At 51.0% G+C, this 21,617-nt stretch overlaps 7 protein-coding genes across 7 annotated transcripts; 3 read left to right on the forward strand and 4 right to left on the reverse strand.

Moving 5' to 3' along the window:
- Nucleotides 1-1,510: 1,510 nt before the first annotated feature.
- Nucleotides 1,511-2,611, reverse strand: CDEST_15548 (uncharacterized protein; the record flags this gene model as incomplete). Its single annotated transcript, XM_062931703.1, has 2 exons — nt 1,511-2,176; nt 2,235-2,611. 2 exons carry the CDS (start codon nt 2,609-2,611, stop codon nt 1,756-1,758), a joined length of 798 nt encoding a protein of 265 aa, XP_062787754.1. The 3' UTR covers nt 1,511-1,755.
- A 1,463-nt stretch (nt 2,612-4,074) lies between these two features.
- CDEST_15549 (uncharacterized protein) lies at nt 4,075-4,916 on the reverse strand (the record flags this gene model as incomplete). Its single annotated transcript, XM_062931704.1, has 2 exons — nt 4,075-4,849; nt 4,903-4,916. The coding sequence occupies 2 exons, from the start codon at nt 4,914-4,916 to the stop codon at nt 4,075-4,077; spliced, it is 789 nt and encodes a 262-aa protein (XP_062787755.1).
- A 406-nt stretch (nt 4,917-5,322) lies between these two features.
- CDEST_15550 (uncharacterized protein) lies at nt 5,323-6,273 on the forward strand. The gene has a single exon (XM_062931705.1). The coding sequence runs from the start codon at nt 5,427-5,429 to the stop codon at nt 5,979-5,981; it is 555 nt and encodes a 184-aa protein (XP_062787756.1). The 5' UTR covers nt 5,323-5,426; the 3' UTR covers nt 5,982-6,273.
- Nucleotides 6,274-8,821: 2,548 nt separating this feature from the next.
- On the reverse strand, nt 8,822-10,175 carry CDEST_15551 (Putative SET domain-containing protein; the record flags this gene model as incomplete). Its single annotated transcript, XM_062931706.1, has 2 exons — nt 8,822-9,382; nt 9,447-10,175. 2 exons carry the CDS (start codon nt 10,173-10,175, stop codon nt 8,822-8,824), a joined length of 1,290 nt encoding a protein of 429 aa, XP_062787757.1.
- Nucleotides 10,176-12,968: 2,793 nt separating this feature from the next.
- CDEST_15552 (uncharacterized protein) lies at nt 12,969-14,073 on the forward strand (the record flags this gene model as incomplete). The annotated part of the gene is made up of 3 exons (XM_062931707.1): nt 12,969-12,981; nt 13,029-13,767; nt 13,831-14,073. The coding sequence occupies 2 exons, from the start codon at nt 12,969-12,971 to the stop codon at nt 13,244-13,246; spliced, it is 231 nt and encodes a 76-aa protein (XP_062787758.1). The 3' UTR covers nt 13,247-13,767; nt 13,831-14,073.
- On the forward strand, nt 13,304-14,170 carry CDEST_15553 (uncharacterized protein). The gene is made up of 2 exons (XM_062931708.1): nt 13,304-13,767; nt 13,831-14,170. The coding sequence occupies exons 1-2, from the start codon at nt 13,388-13,390 to the stop codon at nt 13,871-13,873; spliced, it is 423 nt and encodes a 140-aa protein (XP_062787759.1). The 5' UTR covers nt 13,304-13,387; the 3' UTR covers nt 13,874-14,170.
- Nucleotides 14,171-16,650: 2,480 nt separating this feature from the next.
- Nucleotides 16,651-17,380, reverse strand: CDEST_15554 (uncharacterized protein; the record flags this gene model as incomplete). The annotated part of the gene is made up of 2 exons (XM_062931709.1): nt 16,651-17,086; nt 17,169-17,380. The coding sequence occupies 2 exons, from the start codon at nt 17,378-17,380 to the stop codon at nt 16,651-16,653; spliced, it is 648 nt and encodes a 215-aa protein (XP_062787760.1).
- Between the last annotated feature and the right edge of the window lie 4,237 nt (nt 17,381-21,617).

Raw genomic sequence — 21,617 nt, forward strand, 5'->3', positions numbered from 1 at the left:
TCGCTGAGCCTCATCTGCTGCGTTTCGCTGCTGAGAAGTGCCATGTGAATGAGCTCCGCATATGTCGTCTTCCGTCCGTTTTCGTCCACCCTGGTGGTGGTAGTCGGCGATGATTCGTCGGCTACCTTGACCGGCTGTGGAGACGGCTCCCCGCTCAAGTTGTGCTGTGGCATGCAAGTTTGTGCCGGCATGCGGCGTGGCTTGACCCACTGGTCGGCGTGTACATCTTGATGAGATATGAGACGCTGTAATTTTTGAGGAAATGTAGGGGAATGGATTTCCGGAGAAACGGCTGATGCACGGGCGGGATCCATTGATTCAAACTGGTTTGCTGTGCTGGCACATGATAGCCCGGCGTCGGAAATACAGTGTTCGCTAACACGCAAACTCGTGGAAGTCGCATCGACTCTCCAGAGACGCCCTTCTCCGACCGATGCTCTTATTTTCTGGCTGTCACAGCACCCATTTCCCTACCTGCAATATGGAGTGGTCGATGACGTCGGAATAAATATCCAAAAGTGGCTACAATTTATTACAGTATCCAGATTGAAAAGCGGCTCCGCTTGGCAACGCTCCTCCGCTCGCTGCGGACATCGCCGGGATATCGAGAGCAACCGCCGAAAGTGGCGCAACAGAAGCCTCGGCCGCTGGGTGCTAGGTGAATGGTGCTAGGCATAGTATATAATACAGGGAGCATGTTCTGGCTCTTGTATGGGCAGGTCCAAAAACGGCACTCGTTACCAAGAATCCCATGTCAGACAACAAGAACCGGACACTGCTGACGGGAAGCCTAAGAAGCCGAAATGGGATGTCTTCGCTGGGGCGCAACAGCAGCCGTTTGTGGCCTTATCTCGTTCCCAGCCTTCCACCGAGGCGCACGGGCCCTTCCACCTTCCTACGCCCACAGCACCACATGCGTTGGCAGGAGCCTGAAAAGAATGCTCTGGCCAACAACCAAAAGCAACTATTTGAGGCAGGTAATCGTGCACGTAATCATCAGGAACAGCCAGGTGCACATTTGTGCACTAACGAGGAGCATCGGAGAACGGCCGACCGCCTCAGGAAGCCGTTTCCTTTTCTCCCTTGGCACTGCTGTGGGAACATGGCTAAAAATCGATGCGGTTTATCGATCGCCGCTCATTTCATTGTGTAGCATCCGGCAAGTGATTCTGATCCCAAGCGCCAATAGTATCAGCACCATGACGCCAGAAAAGCGCGAACCATCTCTTGCGAGGTCTCTTCTTAGCCTCTTGCGAGATCTCGGTTGTTCTCTGCCACCATAGGCAGAAGACGGCTTTACAAAGCCCCGTTTGAGAGGCCGCAACTCCACTTGATAAGGATAGACGGCCGAAACCGCCGGTGCTGCTTGCACCAGGATACTGACCAAGCAGAGCAACCAAATGACAATGTAGTTGTTACGTCACGTTTTGAAGTCTTTCATTTCATGTGATCTTAAACAATAAGACCAGCATATCAGCTACTTTCAAGATATAGCTGCCATACCGCATACCCTTAATGATATCCTCACATGGAACCCCCTGCATCTGTTGTTTCTTGAACCAATGTCCTACAGTTGCGCATCATGACTCATCACGCTGCCTTGTGAAATCTCCAAACCTGTCACAACACGAGCGTCTCATAGTTTCAACCTTTCCGTCATCCGCGTCGATACTTAATCCTCGTCAGTGATTGAGATCCACTCGCCGCCGAAAGAATAACTTCGTAGGAGATGATCTCCACTGCCGGGACTTACCGTTATGCATTGTTCCTCGGCCCAGGGTAGGCAGGCGGTGGAAAGGGCGGCACGTCAATGGCCATGGAGGACAGGCGGTCGACCTCCACCGTTGTCGTCACGAGAACTCCCTCACCTGTTTGTCGGGGCGCGGAATCGCTGTCTTGTTGCTTCCGCATTCGGCATCGTCTCAATCTATCAAAAGACCAACGCCACATTTGTTTCGGAGTCTCTCTGTGAAAAAAGCTCTCCGACGATCCGGGACGACGTCGGGACGCGATGTGGACAAGTAGCAAACGCAGAGTGGGCAAACTCGCACATAGCATCGCCATGGACTGCTTGATGAATGACCATACCACAATGTCGACATGGTCCCACGTCTCATCGAACGTAGTACTGTACTCCACCAGATACTTGATCCGGATGGCCGATGTCACGCAGGCGCTGCCTACCATGTCAGCCCTTTTCAACTCCCCTTCTGCCATAAGGTGGGTATCCTCACAAAGAACCGACGCTGAACAGCGCAATAACTGCCAGGCGCCGCGGGAGAGAAATCTTCAGCTGCCAAACGTGGGGGATCGGCAGGAGTAAGATGGCGATATCTTCCGCCATGGCCAGTCCGCCGCTGCTGAATCCCACCGCCTGCAAGTTCAGACAGCGGCGGTCGGTGATGGTGCGATCCCAGATCGATTGTACGGGCGTGCATTGCACCGCAAATGGGATGGTGAAGAGCGTGCCGTGAAGCAGGAGGATGATCTCGATGCCCTGAGCGATTCTCCGGAAGGTTTGTGACGGGAAGATGCGGCGGAGGAAAAGCACGATCGACAGCTTCACGGCGGCTTGGAGGACAGTGTAGACCAAGTTTCCAACGTAAAGCATATGACTCGACGTTAGAGCGAGGCGTCACAATCAATCGGCGGGCCCGGGTTCCCGAACCTTGCGGATAACAATGCCGTTCCCCACCGGTATCGTCCAGTAGTGCATGCCGAAACCAATGCTTGTGATGTGCAGGTAGACTGCAGTCAGAGTGATCATCAGGACCTGTTGGTTGACATTAGACTAGTTCGCTGGGGGAGTTGGGCCACTTACCGCCGCGAAGATGGTCGTATAATCGTCCCCCCACAGGCCACCGGCGTACTTCATCCTCGTAAAAAGGCGAAGTGCCACGATGAGAAACACGAGACTGCAGCTGATGATAAGCGTACGTCGGACTTCCAACCTCCGCGATTCCTTGGGATACGCTTCGCATAGGACTCCTTCCACCGTTGCTGCAGCTTCACCAGGTTAGAATGGTATTGTGAATGGAGACGGCTAAGCCAACTTAGTTGATCGCCAAACGGACAGTGTGTTTGCACACATGCCGATAGTTCCGCCTGGACGGCAATGCTAGAACAGATACAAGCAGTCACGTCTTCTGGATCGCAGGCGGATATCAAGAATGTGCTGCTGATACACTCAGACTAGATGGATGACTTATCAGCATGACAGAGACCTGGATGATGACGCAAAGACTCACAGCACATGTCGAAACCTGCGAAAGAACCTTGGCGGCCGACGTTGCCTTCACGATGGCAACAGAAAGCTGCAAAATCAGGAGAACGAGAACTGACGACTGACGGGACGTTATTAACGGCATACTGACAACAGTGACAAGAAAGTGTGAGGATGCCGAGACACATGGGTGCCAACGATGTCACCGAGGTTTCAGCTCTGACGGGAGCGGCATACCGTATATGGGGGGCACACCTCAGCGTACTCCGTACCATCATGATGGATGGAATATATGCGGCACTGGGAGAGATATTTGGCGTCGACCGTAGCAGCCGAAATATGCTTCCTGTAATTTTCACGCAGGAGAGATGGCAAGTAGTCGTGCGCGAGAAGAACAGAGCTTACAGAGCCATTTACGGCGCCGGTGGCCAGCCTACTGATCGATGCCTCGTCTTGCGTATCCGCTCGTTCGTTACGAATCTATGACAAAGGTGGTTGGTATTTGGCGATTTGCAGCTAGGCTTGGAAAGCAAGGCTTAGAATGTTATCAGAATGACTGCTCGCCACCGTTAGCACCAGTCGTGCGCGTTATCTTACGCAGTGATCTGCAAGCAGCCCATCGTAGTTTTTGATACAGGTGGTTTTAGGGAAGAACCCTTCGACACATCATGGTTGCTCTGGGGATTACCAGGAGCCTTAGCGCGTCCTGGCATGAGCTGGTTCATTCAAAGCGCGTAGACATCAAGCGAGAGATCTGAAATCATTCGGATAGCAATATTTTGTAGAGAACCAACAGCGCGAGCAAACGGCACGCGATAAAATCCCTCATGCTCTCAGAAGTAACTGCTCGACTAGTCTACATCATCCTCATCTTCGTCCGTGTTCGACTCAGAGCCTTCCTCAGACACATCTACGCCTCCATCAAAGCTAGAGTCGGCATCAGACGTGCTGACATATTCACCATCCGACAGGTCTTCATCCATGCCACACATCGAGTGGCCTGCCGACTCTAGCTCTTCGTCGCTGAGCGTGTTGAGAAACAACTCGGACACGTCTGCGGTGTTCAGCTGAAAGACGGCCCTTGTGCGGTGCATCGACGACTCGTGAGTGTCGGGAAACAAGATCCGTACGCAGCAGTACATATAAAGCATCTTCCTCGACACGGAATCGTTGCAGAGGTTGAGAGTTGCGGGCAGCAGCCCCGGCTGAATAGCGTCTTCCGGCGCATGGATCTCCAATACCCGCGCAGAGAACATCAGAACTTGCTCCAGCACCTTGACAATGACAGGTATGTTGCCAAAGTCAAAGTTCAACGCCTTATCAAACTCGAAAAGGAGGTTGATTCTGTCGTCGGACGGGCCATCGTCTGGCTGTTCGTGCGCGTCGCGGAGTTTCAGGCAGGCTAGAAGCGCGGCCACCTTGACGACGAACTCTTTGCCTTGGAGTGGCCCACACAGACTGCTTATGACATAGGCAACGAACCGATCTCCCGAGGTGCTGTTGATGTCCTCTTTTACTTTGTCAAACGGCGGGTACCACGTGTCGTCAGTCAGTCCGGTATGGGGACAGTTGACGGCCAGGCAGATGGCAAGGCAGCACTGCTCATCCTGTCTAAGTAGATTTTTCCTGATCTCATCAGCAGGCTATCCACCGTGATAGAACAATGATGCCCGGCTTACCACATGGAGTCCATGGTCTATGAGCACGTCTATGGCTGCTCGGTAGTTTCTGTTCGCTTCACGCCGACGACGACTTTTATATCGTCTACAACTTGGCTGCAAACTGGCATCGAATGGAATTGAAGCAAATCCTGCTCTTCGTCCACACAGACTTATGTTGACGTCCGACATCATCGACCCAAAACGAGTCTCCTGCCTACTGGGCTGTGCAGAAGCAACAACTGGCGTAAGCAATTCATTTCAATAGCAGTTCTGCAATGGTCTTGGGGGCTTGGACACAGTCGTGAAGTGAGACGTGGATGCACACCCATTCGTGACGTTGAAAGAACGGCAACGACAGTGGCCTGGTCCGCTTTGCTGGTTGGTGTTTTGGCTTCGCACAATGCGCTTCTGGTCATCTTCTGGCTTTTTCTTCTTGAACTCTACAACTGCATATTCCTTGCCTATTCAACAGTATATAATGATCTTGTACGCGGGGTTTGACATTCTGAAAGCAGTTAAGCCCATCCGCAAAGCACAGTGGCATGGCAACCAGACCCTTGAAACGCCCTCGCCAATCAACCGGTTGGCCGAGTCAACCGACTGACATAGACAACGAAGTTGTGGCTTTAGGCGGAACGACCCACGCAATCAACCTCACAGAGTCCACTATACAATCTCAAAAAGCACCGGTCAGTAGGGAAAAACGTCTGGAGGAACTCGTGAGAGACTCCGGCCGTCTCAGACAAGAACTTGACTACTGGAAAGGCGTCGCCCTGAAGGGGTCCACCTTCATAGCCAACGTCGACGAAGCTGTTGCGCAGCTTGCCGACATTGTCAGCAGATTTAGGAGTGTCCTTAGCGAGACAAACTCTGTGGTGGCGGAGAACAGTATGGCTCGTGATAATCCGTCAGAGTCCGATCTCAACGGCGATATAGAGAGACAGACCGGTTGTAGACAAGATTTGCCGTTGACGACAGCCGACCTCAATCTACTCCTGACTCCTGTCAGACGGGGTCGAGGGGGGTATGACTTTGAGGTTGTTGATCCGAAAAGGAGTCCGAAGCGGGCCCCAAACAATCCTGGAGGCTGGTTCTAGAGTGAAGCGTAAGGTATCACGGAGATCATCTTTCATCCGCTCCGTTATCTAGTATTGGGAATGATTCTGTGCTTGTCCCGCTCCGGGCGAAATACCTGTTGTGTCAGAAAAAGGCTTCGGCCGATCTGAAAGTACTGTCCACTAGTTATGAGCAGAAGCAGGGCAAGCAATAATCTTGAGGACGCCTAGTGTCTATGGAAGGAGCTCCAAATGGTGAGATCTCGTCACCGATTCCGAACGTGGCTGAAGTGTTCATGCTGGGCCGCAGCTGGAATCAGCTCTCCGATTCCGCAGTCACTTCGAAGTAAGGCTAGAAACAGGCGCGAAAGATGTATGCAGTATATAAGAAATGCTAGGAGCCAACAGTCTGACACTTGCTTTCGCCGCCGTGACTAACCACACCGAAGCCTTGCTAACCTGCTCCTGCGGGGAGGCAAAGGACGTAGATCATCTGGTCTACTGCCCAGCGACCCTGGCGAGGAGGCAGCAGTGGCCCACCCTCTACCCAACTGGTCCGCTCGACCCCATAGGACCTATGGGATCCCTTGAACGATACTTCAAGGGACTAATGACTGACCCAAAAGGCTTTGAGGCCTTCCTCCGCGTGACAAACTTCTTCCGGAAGATCTGTCCACGCTACTAGGGAACGGGCTTCGGCACGGGATCTAGACAGCCAACTCAACCCTCATAGGGAATAGACGGGAAGCAATGAATCTGGGGAACCAGCGGGAACCAGTGACAGATAGAAGGCATAGTAGCCATCAGGCAGGATTTGGAGGACGAAAGAAAGGGCGATGTATGTAGTACGTAGTCCTGGCCCACGGCTCTCCACGCCACATACCCCTCGGGAGGTCTGCGACAAGGGTTCCACCCTTGCCGCCATGGCGTTAAATACAACAACAACAACAACAAATATGGGTGGATAATGGCACCCATCAAGCCGCATGTGTGGCTGCACAAGACTTGGCCCAGTCTGACAGGTGAAGGATATGACCGGGGTCATCAACCGCGTAAACACAAAAATTCTCCTATGCACAACTGAATCACGACAACAGGGTTAACAGCGCCCATACAACCCCATTGGACAGGAGAAGATACGCAAAGCGATGTTTCTCGAGTATGTTCCACGGCAATGCAATTGCATGAGTACTAAAGGTCTGACAAATGGTGGATTGCGTTTTGGTCCGCGGCAATTCAAACCTTGCCGCTGCTTCGGCTTAATTATCACACACAAACACATGAAAGTTAGGCCATATTGACCACCCTACAGATTCCAGGTGCACATGCGGCATTAAATTTGCGAAGAGAACGCGCGTCAATTTTCTTGCCGGACGCAAACGAGTAGATTGTAGAGAAAGCCGGCGGGAATTTCCTTTTGCAAAACCAATAAGTAAAAACACACAGATTTGAGAATGAACGTGTGCGAACTTCCTATCGCGATGAAAACAAGTAAAAAGTAACAGAACTCAGCGCTAACGCGTGTTAATTTCTTCCTGCGATGCGGATTGGTGAAAGCTTAAGGGCGCAGGCTAGCGGAGTTTGAACTGATAACATCACTCAATCTTCCCCTCTCGTCTCTTGGCAATGGAGATCTCTTTGTGATATTGACATGTACTTGTGTCTTTCAGAAGCCTTGCTAAACTGCTCCTGCGGGGAGGCAAAAGACGTAGATCACCTGGTCTACTGCCCAGCGACCCTGGCGAGGAGGCAGCAGTGGCCCACCCTCTACCCAACTGGTCCGCTCGACCCCATAGGACCTATGGGATCCCTTGAACGATACTTCAAGGGACTAATGACTGACCCAAAAGGCTTTGAGGCCTTCCTCCGCGTGACACACTTCTTCCGGAAGATCTGCCCACGCTACTAGGGAACGGGCTTCGGCACGGGATCTAGACAGCCTACTGAACCCTCATAGGGAATAGACGGGAAGCAATGAATCTGGGGAACCAGCGGGAACCAGGGACAGATAGAAGGCATAGTAGCCATCAGGCAGGATTTGGAGGACGAAAGGAAGGGCGATGTATGAAGTACATAGTCCTAGCCCACGGCTCTCCACGCCACATACCCCTCGGGAGGTCTGCGACAAGGGCCCCACCCTTGTCACCCTGGCATTAAATACAACATCAATAACAACAAAAAAGGAGACTATGGCACAAAGTCACTAATGTACATTTAATAAGGAGCCGCTATCTAGCTGTCCACCTGTCTCGGGCTCTTTGAGCACTGCCCGCTGGCTTCGGACCGTCTCTGACCTTTTTTCTTTCTTTTTTTTCTTCTCCCCTCCCCTTTCCCTACTCCATCTCCTTCCTGTTGAAAAAGTGACTTGTGACTCGCTCCAGCAATCGCCTCCCGTAAGAATCCCGCCGCATTATATCCGTCGTCCTCTGGCGTGCAAAGCAATCTGTCCTGAGACTGATGTAAGCAGGGGATCATGTCAACCAGGTTCAATACTTGCCTGCAATATGGCCCGCAGCGATGCCCAGCAAAACCAGATCGTGCTCAAGGTGCTCTCATTTTCAGAGCCTGTATAGTTAACAGCTGCTAAGGCGGCGCTACACCCTTCGATGCTAGTTTGTAATTTGTATATATTTAAGTATCCCGGCTGCTGTATTCTGTGCGTTCGTATAAAACCATGCTTGGTCTACTACAAGACCTAAGCCGACTCAGAGCGAGCTGGCGTTTGGAAGACGTATTAGATCCCCTAAGTCTACACTACTTTCGAGACCCGTGTAGCTTGGCGTTGAGCATGTTGGGTTAGGCTTTACAAACTTCAGCAGTTTAGATGTACTCCAAAGACAGCATTGTGTGAGGCTGAAGATGTAAACTACCTATGGCTTTGCCTACCTGTGTACGCGGTATCTCCAAGACCAGTGTTTTCGTGACCCATCAAGTAGTGCTTCCATGTCGTTCACATACTCTTCCATACCTGTCTCTGAACCAGCTATCAGACCAGCCATGACACTTTCATAAGCCCACTGGCGTGCTTGGTACTCGTATCCTGCGCCGTTCCACTCCCGTGCCACAATTGCGTACGCCTTGCAAATAAAGGTGTGTAGACCCTCTTGTTTATACAGACTCACTAGCAATTCAGCCATTGCTGTTGGCTCTGCTGGGGCAATTTGTCGACTTTCCAAGTAGCTTTCCAACAGTAAAATTTCATTAATTCGATCGTCGGACAAGTCAGCAGACTTGCTTGAGGCTTTGCATTGACTGCAAGCACATTTAAAGCCGAGTTTATTTTTCGAGTATTCCTGTCGGTCCTGAAGAGTCTGGATAGGATTAAGGTACGATATAGTGATTTCTTCGTTGGCAGCGATATCACGGGCTGCATATAGCCTATGTGCAAGTACATCCCAGTCCCACTGGGATGCCGCATTTGGTCGACAGCTATGGTTGATCTTCTGTAGTAGTGTGTGTGAGTTATGATGCTGTTGTTTGGATTTTCGTATGTCTTGCACCACTTACAGATATGTTTGCATGCACCGCAATCATGCCAAGATCTGATTCATTGTCCAAGCCTGGCCACTGCGGTACAGGCCCGCCAGAAGCAATATAGCCATTTGTCCACATTCGTTGCGTCAAGCTCTCTTCGTATGGTCCTGCGTAGAGCTCGTGAAAGATCTGACGTGTGGTTCTTGGCAACTTCTCCACAGCCAATGTCTGAATTGCGGTTCGAACTTCCTCAGACGAGACTACCTCCATGTAATTGCGGTCTATAAAGATGATAGGTGGCTCTTGAGTGATGAGACTGCCTGCAGGTATGTATTCTGTTGCAAATATGCCTCGACCTTTCGTTCCGCTAGGTCTTGTTCTGAATAACGACTCGGCAGGAAATTTGGTATGATTCGATACAGCCGCAATGGTTTTTGAAATGTATTGAGCGCGCTCCGGGGTTGTTATGACAGAAATGCCCTTTTCATAATTAAAGTGCGGATCTGCAAACACGCAATATTGCTGTTGATGGTTGTCTGACCAGATACAGGTTGATTGATGATCAAATGAGGCATTATGCTGAGAGCTAAGAAGATCCAAGTTAAGATGTCCATGGGGAAGAGGACATGTTCCTGTATCGTCCCTGACGATGGCAAGTTCTTCTCCGGCATTTCCACCGAATCGTGCATGAAGTGTGGCCAGACCACTGCAACATACTTGTCCAACGCAAGTCAGGACAGCAAAAAGTCTGCCAGGATACATTTTGAAGATTCGGGATGCGGCTGTGATGAATGTTGGTTGATAGAACTACTTTGTCAGAGAAAGCGGGGTACATGTACAGCTGCTGGTTCAGCAAGAGCGTTTATATTACTTCGTACTACACACCCTTCCTGTGACATTTGACTACCATTTATACTCGGGGGATTCATATCAGGAAAATATAGAAGTTACCTTCTCCCAGCCAAAACTTACTATTTGACTTCACCAGTGAACTCACAGCAGAACTTACTACCTAACTTAGTCGACGTACTTTCCTATTTTAGCTTCACGATTATCGTACCTTTTTTCCCTTATCGGATCTCTTTCCCTTAATCAACCTACAGAAAATCAGCACAGAAAGGAGCTACGAATACTCGTGGTGATGGGTAAGAATGACTCCGTGTGTCAGGTAGCTCCCCACCATACAGGGCCTAGACATACAATCAAACTCTTAGTAGATATCCCATCGGGTGCTGCTTGACCCCATTTTCGCCAAGAGCGGGGTAGAGCCAATAAGGGGTTGTGAATCTATTAAGTTAACCAATAGGGTTAAAATACCTCTGTTGCCTATAGATTCTGAGTGTGCCAGAGGTACCAGCAATCTCTATCAATACATAATGGTACATTACAGTCTAAGCAGCCCTTCCGTGTTTTTTTTCGAGTGAGGTTATTCCCAGAGATCTCGCCTAGGGTCTGGCGGGCTCTTACTGCCCTTAGATTACTACAATAAGAGCAAGGCGAATTAACCTTCCTCGACCCCTTTCTATGTTGTTCCCATGGAATAGAGGTATTCCTTTTATCTATAGTCCGTCTAGGCCGTGACCTCTGCCGCCCTTGTGCTAATGGTCCGAACTGCTGAATAAGCTGGGCTGCAAGCAATTGCCGCCATTGGTGGTGTGATTTCACCTTCTGCCACCTAGGGCTGCCCCAGAGCTGCAGTAGGAAGCTATTCACAACTACCACTTCTAGTAGGAAATTCCAGGCAATTGACTGCCAGCCCCCTCGACGAATAGGGTGGCTGTATTGGTAATAGGACCTCATCTGGTCACTTACATCAACCCCATTCATCTTATGGTTGTATTCATCGATTGCCCTAGGGACTGGAAGGTCCTTGCGGACGTCTGGGCCAAAGACTTGTCGGGCAGCCTTCTTAGCAGCGGAATTCCCAGCTGGGCGGCGGCGGCTGCGGATAACTTCCTGGCCGTCCTGGAAGACAGTTGACAGGAAGAGCACAAGGGCATTATCCTTCCAGGTGAACTGGTTGACCTATTTGCTAGTTAGGTAAGTAGGCTGGCTAGACTAGGCAGGGTAGGACAGGGCTAGGCTGGCTGGCTGGCAGCTTACCTCTCCATCTAAAGTAGGGATACAGTGTATTTCGCCCCAGGGGATACCCCGTCCTTCAGTCTCTTTCTCAGCAACTAGGATCTCATCTATCCCACTATCCTTCCGGCAGGTACCAGAAGCTCCAACCTGTTGATTCCGTAGGGTACGAAAGAGACGTATAGAGGCAAAGAGGTTGTCAAGAAAGACGTGGTAGGTTGCAGCTGGAAGTAGGGAGATAAGGGTAGTTACTACCTGCTGCGTTGGTGTCAACAGAGCCAGCTTTCCAGCAGCTGTCCCAGTCGACCGGGCTGCCCACCCGGGCTGAGCTGGGCTAGGCTGGGCGGGCTGGGCCTGGGGGACTAATGCGTATGGGCCCTTTCCATGGACGTGCCACAGCCACCGTACACAGTAGCCAGACTGGGCAAGGATCCAGATCTTATAGCCAGTTGGGATAGGTTTCGTTGGAATCGTTGTCGTCTCAAGAGATCGACCTGTAAATCGGACCATAGCCTCGTCAACTGTAAGGTCTGAACCAGGTATATAAAGGGAATCCCCAGTCTCTTGGATGTGGGATGACCACTGGTTAACCTTCCGGTATACATCTGGCATTTGATCTTGGGTCTGACCCCGGCCCCGACCCCGGCCCTGGCTGGGCTGGGCTGGCTGGCTGGGCTGGAATTCAGCAGTGTTGAATATCCGTAGTCGCTGGAGTAGTAGTTGGAAACGGTCCCGGGATATAAACCGCGTAAATAGGTGGATAGGATCCTCCTTTTGCTGCTGGGTCGACCAGTAGGTTGATAATCTAGATTCCCTATGAATTCCTATATATAATAGGATCCCTAGGAAGAGGTAGATCTCTTCTACTGAAGTCTTCCTCCACTTATACACTCTAGACGTTCTGGCCCTAGGGCCCTCCTTAGATAACGGCGCCGCATTCGTCCACTGGGCCCACTGCTCCACGAGGCCCTGCGGAACGTATTGGACGAATAGTTCTAGCGGGCTTGCAGGTAGCTGCCGTACCTCTTGGGCCCGGGCCGGCACGTTGAAGGGCCGGAAGGAGCCCGGAAGACCATGCTCGGCAGCTGGAGGTTCGTGGGGCCGGACTGTTGCTGCGTCACAGCGCTCTGGCGTACAGTCTGTATTACAGGCAGTAGTAAGGTCTTCCGGAAGGACCTCAACTACTATACAGCTGCGTATAGAAGTAACAGAAGCGTCAGAAGCATCAGAATCGCTAGAAGACATCACAGCATTAACCAAAATGGTGGTTTTAGTGGTGAAAGTAGGTCGGAAATCATAGGGGTACATGACGTACTGTCATGTATCCCTTTGAATGCGGAGTAAAAGTGGATAATTAGTGGGTATTTCCGGGCTTGGCGAAAATGGGGTCAAGCAGCACCCGATGGGATAGCCCCTGATTGGCTATTTTTGCAGATCAAAGTACGGATAGGCTCTTGGCACAAAGAGGGTTCGAAAATGCGCCCCCGCAGTTATCTGTCGTGGATAGTTATTTCTTTCTCTGATACCGGTATACAGGGTATCCGGCCGAAACGAAATATCCCTGCCAGGTATTATCTACCCACCCCGACCCTCACACCCCTATGACAGTACTTCTTGCAGCCTGCTGGTCTGATAGTCAACTACCCCTCACAGAATGTCCTTGTTCCATAAATCATAAGGTTATGTGCGGGGGTAGACACAACAGGGATAGTTTACTTACCCATAACACCCTGTACGCCAAGTTCAGATCCTAAGGGATATAAATAGAGAGCATCCCGACGTCCCAAAGTCACCCATATAATGTCCTGAAGAATTGTTGTCAACATATTTTTCATCACTGACATACATTGAACAAACGCAGTCAACGTACCTTTCACCCCTGACATCAGATAACAATGCTCTTACTCTCATGCACCCTTCTGTTGCTGTCGTCAGCAGTTCTTGCAGCTCCGCGGATTCCCCCCGAGTGTTCTAGTGATTGCGATAGGCCTCCAGGCCCCCAAATGGCTTTCATGTTAAGGGGTGGTGTGAATGGAGGCCCGAATCAGGGAGTACCTATAGTACCTATGAATGTACCGCTTCTGATGCTCCCACCCCTTATGATGGGCATGTTCCCCGCTATGGGCGGTGGCGGTGGCGGTCGAGGGGGCGGCGGTGGTGGAGGACGCGGAGGAGGAGATCCAATCATGGAAGCCAGGCGCCCTAACAAAATACGGCCCACAAAGGCACAACACAGGCGAATGATTGGAAAGCGTGAGGCTGAGGAGGATTTTGCGTAAGTGCTCACTTGAGTTGTCGTAACTAGTGGAAATATGTTTTAACCATAAACCACGAATAGGGGCATCCAACGACCTCGAACTATTGACAAGACTGAACACTAATGTCCCAAGGTTGATTACACCATTCACTAGGAGGCCCTGGGGCTCAGAAGTCATTAAGGCTGCACAGAGAAGCTGCTTGAGGAAGCGAAGATATGATAAATTGAATGACCTGGAAGACAAGAGGAAGGAACCTTGTTAGGGTTATCTACACTGCCTGTCGTTATCAGTGAAAATCTATGGATCTATGGATATTCTTTCTCTACTTGGAATATATTGTTCCCTACTTTCTTTATATTGCAGTCATAATAAAGGAATCTGTCGGAACATTAGCTGTCCGGCCGCCGGCCGGATGACTCGTGTGCCCGGAAGGCTACATTTCGGCCTCTAACGGCCGTGGCAATAACCTCCCTTTGTATTCCACTCACTAAGCAATATCATAAGTAGACCAATATAACGAGTCTTCGTTGCTTCACCTCGCCGTATATACGGATACCTGGTATAGTTACCAACAGAATCTTAGCGTGAGTGCTTCTGTTGTTGCTTGAAACGGTGTTGTATTACTGTGAGGGTCTGTTGTCTCATGAGTGAGATCCTCTTGTGTAAGATTGGTCTGCATTTCCGAGGAGATACAAAGCACAAGTTGAAGTGGACAGACCATAAGAATGCAAAACTTACGGTTGAACTGTCCTTACTTACCGACCATAGCATCACATATTATTGCTACTATCAGTAAAAGTCAAGATGAGGTTTCCTTATGTAGAAACAGTGCATAATCGGACTGCTCCAGAGATGAGATAGGAAACTGGTATAATTTTGTTACTTTCCCCCTATGTGTCGATCTTTATGCGCCACTTGGATGTTTGAGCATGGAAATTCATGCGCCTGTGTTCTTGAGGACAGTCGTCTGCATCCTCCAACGAAACTTTTGCATTTCGCACTTCTTATGGATGCATGCGTAACATGAAGCATAAGCTTTCCAGGTGATCGATATGATGTGACATTCAGCTTGATCACTTGTATTAATAAAGTCAAATTATCGAAAAGTTTGAATTACCGCCAATGACAGCGTTGCCCACACATCGTCGGACTAATAAAAGTAAAAGATGAACCTGCTGAGGAGTATACTTCGAGAAGGATACCTTTGCTACTTTCTCTCTCATCGACTTCTTAACTTTCAGGAAGTCAGGGAAGCCCTGAATGTCATCTCATTCACCAACAGCCGGCAAACGTGCCAAATCAAGATGTTCCGAGGCACACCGCGCGTCCAAAATCAAAAGAAGCGCATCCTCGGAAGGAAAGAAATTGAAACTGTTCGGCAGCAGCTGACAGGCCCATAGAAAGGTAGGGGGTCAATGAGATGGATTGTCGAGTATGATGAAAGAAGGACTATGAACGTATCAGTCTATCTATATGATGAATGGACGATCCCCTGATACTGGCGCATCTTTGGCAGTATTTATTAGATAAACGATATTGATTCGATGCAATACACCTGGAGTTCATTGATCAAAGAGTGGTTGTTGTGCTTGGTTAAGGGATTCTCCCTATCCCGGTCGAAGCGGGGTTCTGTCTTGCATCTACCCGTTCTCACCGGTCCTTGCATAGTACATTTGTGCGAGTATTGTAGTTTTGACAGCCTCTAATCCCGACCCAGGCGTCAATTTAACAGACTTAGTCATGCCCGTAAAATGCCCTAAAGTCTGTGATGCATAGTGCGACTACTGTTGTAACGAATGTGCTGGGCTAGGCCTGACAAAAACTAACACATCAAAAGTGTTTTGCGCGGGAACAGTTCAAAATAAAAACTTCTCAGGGGTACGGAAACTGCAACTTTGAGGCGGATAAAACCTCAAGGTAAGTTGAAACAGAATGTTTAGGTGCAAAATGGGAGCCCGAAGCCTGGGAACATGTGACGGAAGCTCAAAGGTGCTTGGGGGGCGTCTTCGAGGCACAACTGTTACGATCCAACCAGTTGGGGTGCTGACCGGCACACTCGCAGGCTTCTTCCATCTCGTCCTCTTCGTATCTGCCTTCACGCAGGGGGTAATGAGAACAGATTTATCACATCGGAAATTTGCTTCGTGCTGCATCTGGTTGTCCTGACCTGCTTATCACAATAATGGAGAACCGAAACCGACCATAGTAGAAGAAAGCGACCCCAAAGGCGTCAGAACTATGAGGCTTTGGCTATGTCACATCTAATCGTCACAGCCATGACGACAGGCCAAGTAGCGAATGGGTTGTCAGTAATCGGCCGGAAAGTGAGCTTGAGAGTGTGGCTTCTCTTCAACTACTGCTCGTCAAACTTTGTCACTCATGATGCATTCTTTGCTTCTGCTTGGAATGCCGAGCTGTATTGTTTAGATCTCCCAGATAAAAGCTGTCCGTGACCACGAAAAGATTAGATCTCGACCTTGATCTTCTCAATCGAACTATTGATATCAACCCGTTGCGTAACGAGATAGAGGAGAACCCGCGCAGTTCCATCAGGGATTCCATTGTAAGCCTATGCAATCTTAACATCATGCACATTTCTAGTAACAGTGACGAAAGCCGTGGGAACTAGTGATAAAAGCGCCTCCATGTCTGACTTCATTCTGACGACGCGCGATTCAAGACCTTTTGAAGAGCAGACGCCTGTTACAACCCAGTCAACTGCAACATTGACCGATGTAACTGTGCTGTGCAGAACAGGGAATCTTAACAACGAATTCGATTTTCCTGAAGCCTTGCATAGCGTTAGAACAATCATCTTGACATGTTCTCATAAATACAAAACCACCGAACAACTATTCGTATCCTCACCCAACGTACACAACCGACCCGCCTCCGTCGCATCAAAACCTGTCCAACATAGTACACCTACCGATTCCCGGTCTGATGGAAGTCATATCATCTACATCTCTGGTGTCACCCTTAATCATCATCTTGTTGCAATGCCAAACGTGCTCAGGGTCTGCAGATTTGTAGTACAGGCCGACTCTCTTTTCTCCAGAATCCAGCCGCCGCAGCGCACTGACAGCAAGCCTCCATAGATGTAAGCAATGTGCCCTATGGAATTCCCAGGCAAGGTAAAAATCAGTAGGAGAGCTATTTTCGATGTTGTCGAAGGCGGCGAGCATGACATCCTCTAAAGTGGCCCGCTTTGACATTGCCGCATCCCAATATATCGGAAACGTCGTACGCCCTGTCGCGGCAGGATACAAGTCGGTCGAGTTGGATTCGGACTTCTCCACAACCGCGCGGTCGTAGCAAGACGATGGAAGCCATTCACTTAACAATGTATTAGTCAAGAGGGCCCGGCGGGGTTTGTGATGGGGATACAGCGGGTGGCACTGAGCAGACCTTAACGTACTTAACGTATACATCGAAAACACAACCCTTTAACCGAGCTTCTTTTTGCGACGCACCGCAAGGGGATTCCATCACATTCGCAACGCTAGGGAATATTCGGGGCCAAGGATGCTGTCGAGCGTTTAGTTGTGTTGTATAGACGATGAAGAGACCGAGGAGGACGACGACAGTAGTTGAGCAGAGTAGGTGAACGGAAGTAATCAGGTGGCACATTTTTCTGCAGCTAAAGCGCTTGTGATTTCTGTTGTTCAATGTTTCGACTTCTTTGATGAATCTGGAGAGCGGGGGATTGACGTCTCAGCTATGGACAGTAGTTATTGCACGGATGGAGAAGTCTGAAGATCACAGCTGGTGAGAGGTGCAAGTGATATCATAGCGGTAACTACTGTATTCAATATATAATCTGTGACGGAACTACATAAGTACATAGAATAGCCTTATACAGATAAGGGGTCCTCTCTTTTGTGCGTGTTAGGCAGCGATCGTCAAGTAGGGGGTTAATAGGATAAATTGATGAGCATGAAGAACGAATGACTATAGGAATATCCCGACTATCTATATGTTGAGTAGAGGACTCCTTGTACTGGCATATCCTAGGCAAACTTAGTTATGTGACAGTTCCTAGGATTGTTAGACTGACGCGTGTGTCTGGATAAAAGGCAGCTGAAACTTGCCTATCTGCATAATTGCAATATGCAAGAGCTGGTGAGAGCAGGTAGATACAAGACAGAGCCCTGCTTCGACCGGGATAGGGAGAATCCCTTAATCAAGCGCAACAATCACTCTTTGATGAATGAACCCTAGGTGTATTGCATTGAATTGACATTGATAATCTAACACACTTATCCCTATTTGTGCCTGCATGGCGCAGTAGCGTGCGTCTAGCAACCGCTTTTTGAAGGGGGGCTGGTTTGGGTGCACATGCGGCATTAAACTTTGCGAAGAGAACGCGCGTCAACTTCCTTGCCGGATGCAAATAAGTAGTTGTTGTGTTGTTGTTGTATTTAACGCCATGGCGGCAAGGGTGGAGCCCTTGTCGCAGACCTCCCGAGGGGTATGTGGCGTGGAGAGCCGTGGGCTAGGACTACGTACTTCATACATCGCCTTTCCTTTCGTCCTCCAAATCCTGCCTGATGGCTACTTTGCCTTCTATCTGTCCCTGGTTCCCGCTGGTTCCCCAGTTTCATTGCTTCCCGTCTATTTCCCTTTAGGGGTTGAGTTGGCTGTCTAGATCCCGTGCCGGAGCCCGGCCCCTAGTAGCGTGGGCAGATCTTCCGGAAGAAGTGGGTCACGCGCAGGAAGGCCTCAAAGCCTTTTGGGTCAGTCATTAGTCCCTTGAAGTATCGTTCAAGAGACCCCATAGGTCCTATGGGGTCGAGCGGACCAGATGGGTAGAGGGTGGGCCACTGCTGCCTCCTCGCCAAGGTCGCTGGGCAGTAGACCAGATGATCTACGTCTTTTGCCTCCCCGCAGGAGCAGGTTAGCAAGGCTTCGGTGTGGTTAAAGCGTTGGTGATAGTGTTCAAAGTCCCCGTGACCCGACCGGGCCGCTAAGAGGTGGTGAAGGGTGCTCCGTGGTAGGGCGAGTTCGGGAGGGCAGGAGAAGTGTAGCCTCAGTCCAAGCTGGGTGTACCGTTCGGTCGCCTCTTTACCCCACCACTGTCTGTACTGGTTTCGTAATCTCTCTCTGCCAAGCCGTTTGATCCCGGAGAGCGTAGCTAGTTGGCCTAGCGGGACCGGCAGCGCTGCGCCCTCCTTGGCTAGCCGGTCCGCCTCTTCGTTGCCCTTAATCCCCTGGTGTCCTGGCGCCCAGTGGGTGTGGATGTTGTATATCCTAACAGCAGCTTGGATCTCGAGCACCGCTGCTTGCGAGGTGTCTGGTGCCTCGCCCCGTATTCCTTGGATGACACTGGTGTTGTCGATGCAGATGTGTATCGGCTGGCCTTGGGAGGTTAAGAGGGCCCGCCGGAGTCCTATCCTCGCCCCTTCAGCCTCGGCGTCGAACACCTCTGCTAGACCGAGTCGGCCGCAGCCCTGGGCCACGCGCCTGTTGCTGCGGTAGATAACGAACCCATATCCTGTGGCTCCGTTCGTCGTTTTGGAGCCATCTGAAAAGACAACCATGTGGCTGTCTGGTACGGTCTTTAGCCAGGCCTGGAAAGCTTTGGCTGCTTCTTTCTTAGTCTGCAGGACTATCAGGTCTTGTGACCCTGGGAGGTACTGCGGTTGGATGAGTGCTGGTCTCGGGCATTTTGGTGCAAGGTCTGCAGTCCGTTGGAGCTTCGTCTGCTGCCGCCCTCGTTGGGAGAGCCTCGGTACAAGAGGGTGTTGTGGATCAACCTTCTTTAGACGTGCTGCGAAGCGGAGGCGGACTCCTTCCAGAGCCACCTTGCTTGGTGGTAGTCCAGCATCCCTAAGGAGGCTGCGTGTTGGAGTTGTTTTCCAGGCCGGCAGGATAGCCCTTGCTGCCGTTGTGATGACCCTTTCGAGCTTGATTGCAAGACCCTTCTGGCCTGTACTGACTTCATCTATCGGGAGAGAAACATTGCGGCCGGTATCGATGGCTCTGCCAGGGGCTGGCTTGGTCATGCCTCCATACCAGGTCTCGGCCCCGTACAGGGCGATTGGCAGGACGCAGGAGATCACAGCCTTGCGTACAGCAGCGGCCGGGAGCCCGCCTTTTGTGTTTGTCAGGTGTCTAAGATGTTGGGCCGCCTTCGTCGCCGCAGCCAGCTTTGTTTCAACATGGTGTCGGAAAGAGAGCCTCTTGTCGAACCAGACCCCTAGCCAACGGATGGGCTTCGTTGATGCTACGATTCTAAGGTGTCTCGCCTTGATCTCTGGCAGATCTCTTTGCTGATTATGTTTCCTTGTGAAGTGGATAGCCTCGGACTTCTTTGGGTCAAAAGCGACCTTGTTCTCCGTTCCCCAGTCGAGGATACGTGTGATCTCTTGGCCGAGGCTCGCAGCATTACTCTCAAGGGACGGGCCCATAGCCAGAAGGCCGATGTCGTCTGCGTACCCGAACCGAAGCTTCGGGTCTTCTGCTAAGATGTCTGCGATGTAAAGCAGGAAAAGAATAGGAGACAGCGGGGAGCCCTGGGGCAGCCCGCAAGCCAGCGGGAAGTCCTCTGTTGTTGCGTCCTCCAGCCTGACTCTGGCTGTTCGGTTCGAAGCAAAGTGGAATATCAGTTTGGCCAGGCTGTGAGGCCAGCCTTGTTGGCGTAGCCGGACAATCAGACGGTTCCGAAGGACATAATCAAAAGCCCCTTGGACGTCCATCGTTACCAATGTCGCTGTGAGCCCTTTGTCGAGAGCCATCTCGATGTCGTGAGCGAGGCAGGTGGTTAGGTCAACCGCTGACCTGCCAAGTAGAGCCCCTATTTGTTGTGGGCTGGTCACCCCTTCTAGGATGGTAAGGTAGGACATTCTTCTGGCTATCAGCCTCTCGAGCCCTTTCCCAAGACAAGATAGTAGGGCTATTGGCCGCCAGGATCCGGCCTTTGAGAAGTCTGTTTTCCCTGCTTTCTGGATCATAGCGACCTCCGCTCTGCGGAAAGGCTGGGGGAAGTAGCCCGTCTGTATGCAGGCTTGGAACAGTTGTCTGACAGGCTCAGATACAAGGTCCCAGCAGGCCTGAAGCAGCCGTGTTGTGATCCCGTCGATGCCAGGGGTCGTGGTCCTTGTCAGGGTAGCCTCCCTCAGCTCTTCTCTACTGATGGCATCCTGCCAAGGTATCCGTCGTCGAGAGACCGTAGGGACGTCGAACGGGTCTCCCGGCAGGTCATCCTGGGCACTGAACCTCTCTAGGAGGGCTCTTCGGAGTGCTTGGGCCTTACCCTGAGTGTCGTTGATCGTCTGACCCTCCACTACCAGAGGGGGGGCTCTTACCCCTAGGCTAGCCTTTCGCCAGCCCATAATCTTGTAGAGGTCTTGGTCCGAGGTAACTCCTTCGATCTTAGCAGTCCAGTAGGCCCGCTTAGCTTTCCTGACTGTACTCAAGAAGACCTTCTGCTCTTCGAGGGTAGCGAGACGTGGGGTCTGCTCTAGTTCTTGGGCTTGTCGGCAGCAGGCCTCGCGGTACGTTCGGTGGGCTTCTGCGCACTCCTCCGTCCACCAAGGGGCCCCTTTCCCATGCTTGCCTCGTTTCTTTCCTACAGCCTGGACAGCCGTGGAGAGAAGGTCGACTAGTCGTTCCGCTTGGGTGTCCAAATCGGCAGGGGTAGGTTCATCCTGGAGAGTAGGCAGGACTGAGGCTCCTGCTCTGATCAGGTCTCTAAACCGGGGTAGGGCCGAGTTTGCGACTGATAGTGACTGTGGTTGGTCTGTCTGTTGTTGTCGGTGCTTTTGAAGCGGGATCGTTGCGATAATTGCTTGATGATCGGCCCCTGGGTGGATGTGTGGGCTGACCACTGCGTGTGCGAGGGGAATGTTTGAGAAGGTAAGATCGA

Source organism: Colletotrichum destructivum, chromosome 12 (assembly GCF_034447905.1).
Source record: "Colletotrichum destructivum chromosome 12, complete sequence".
NCBI lineage: Eukaryota > Fungi > Ascomycota > Sordariomycetes > Glomerellales > Glomerellaceae > Colletotrichum > Colletotrichum destructivum.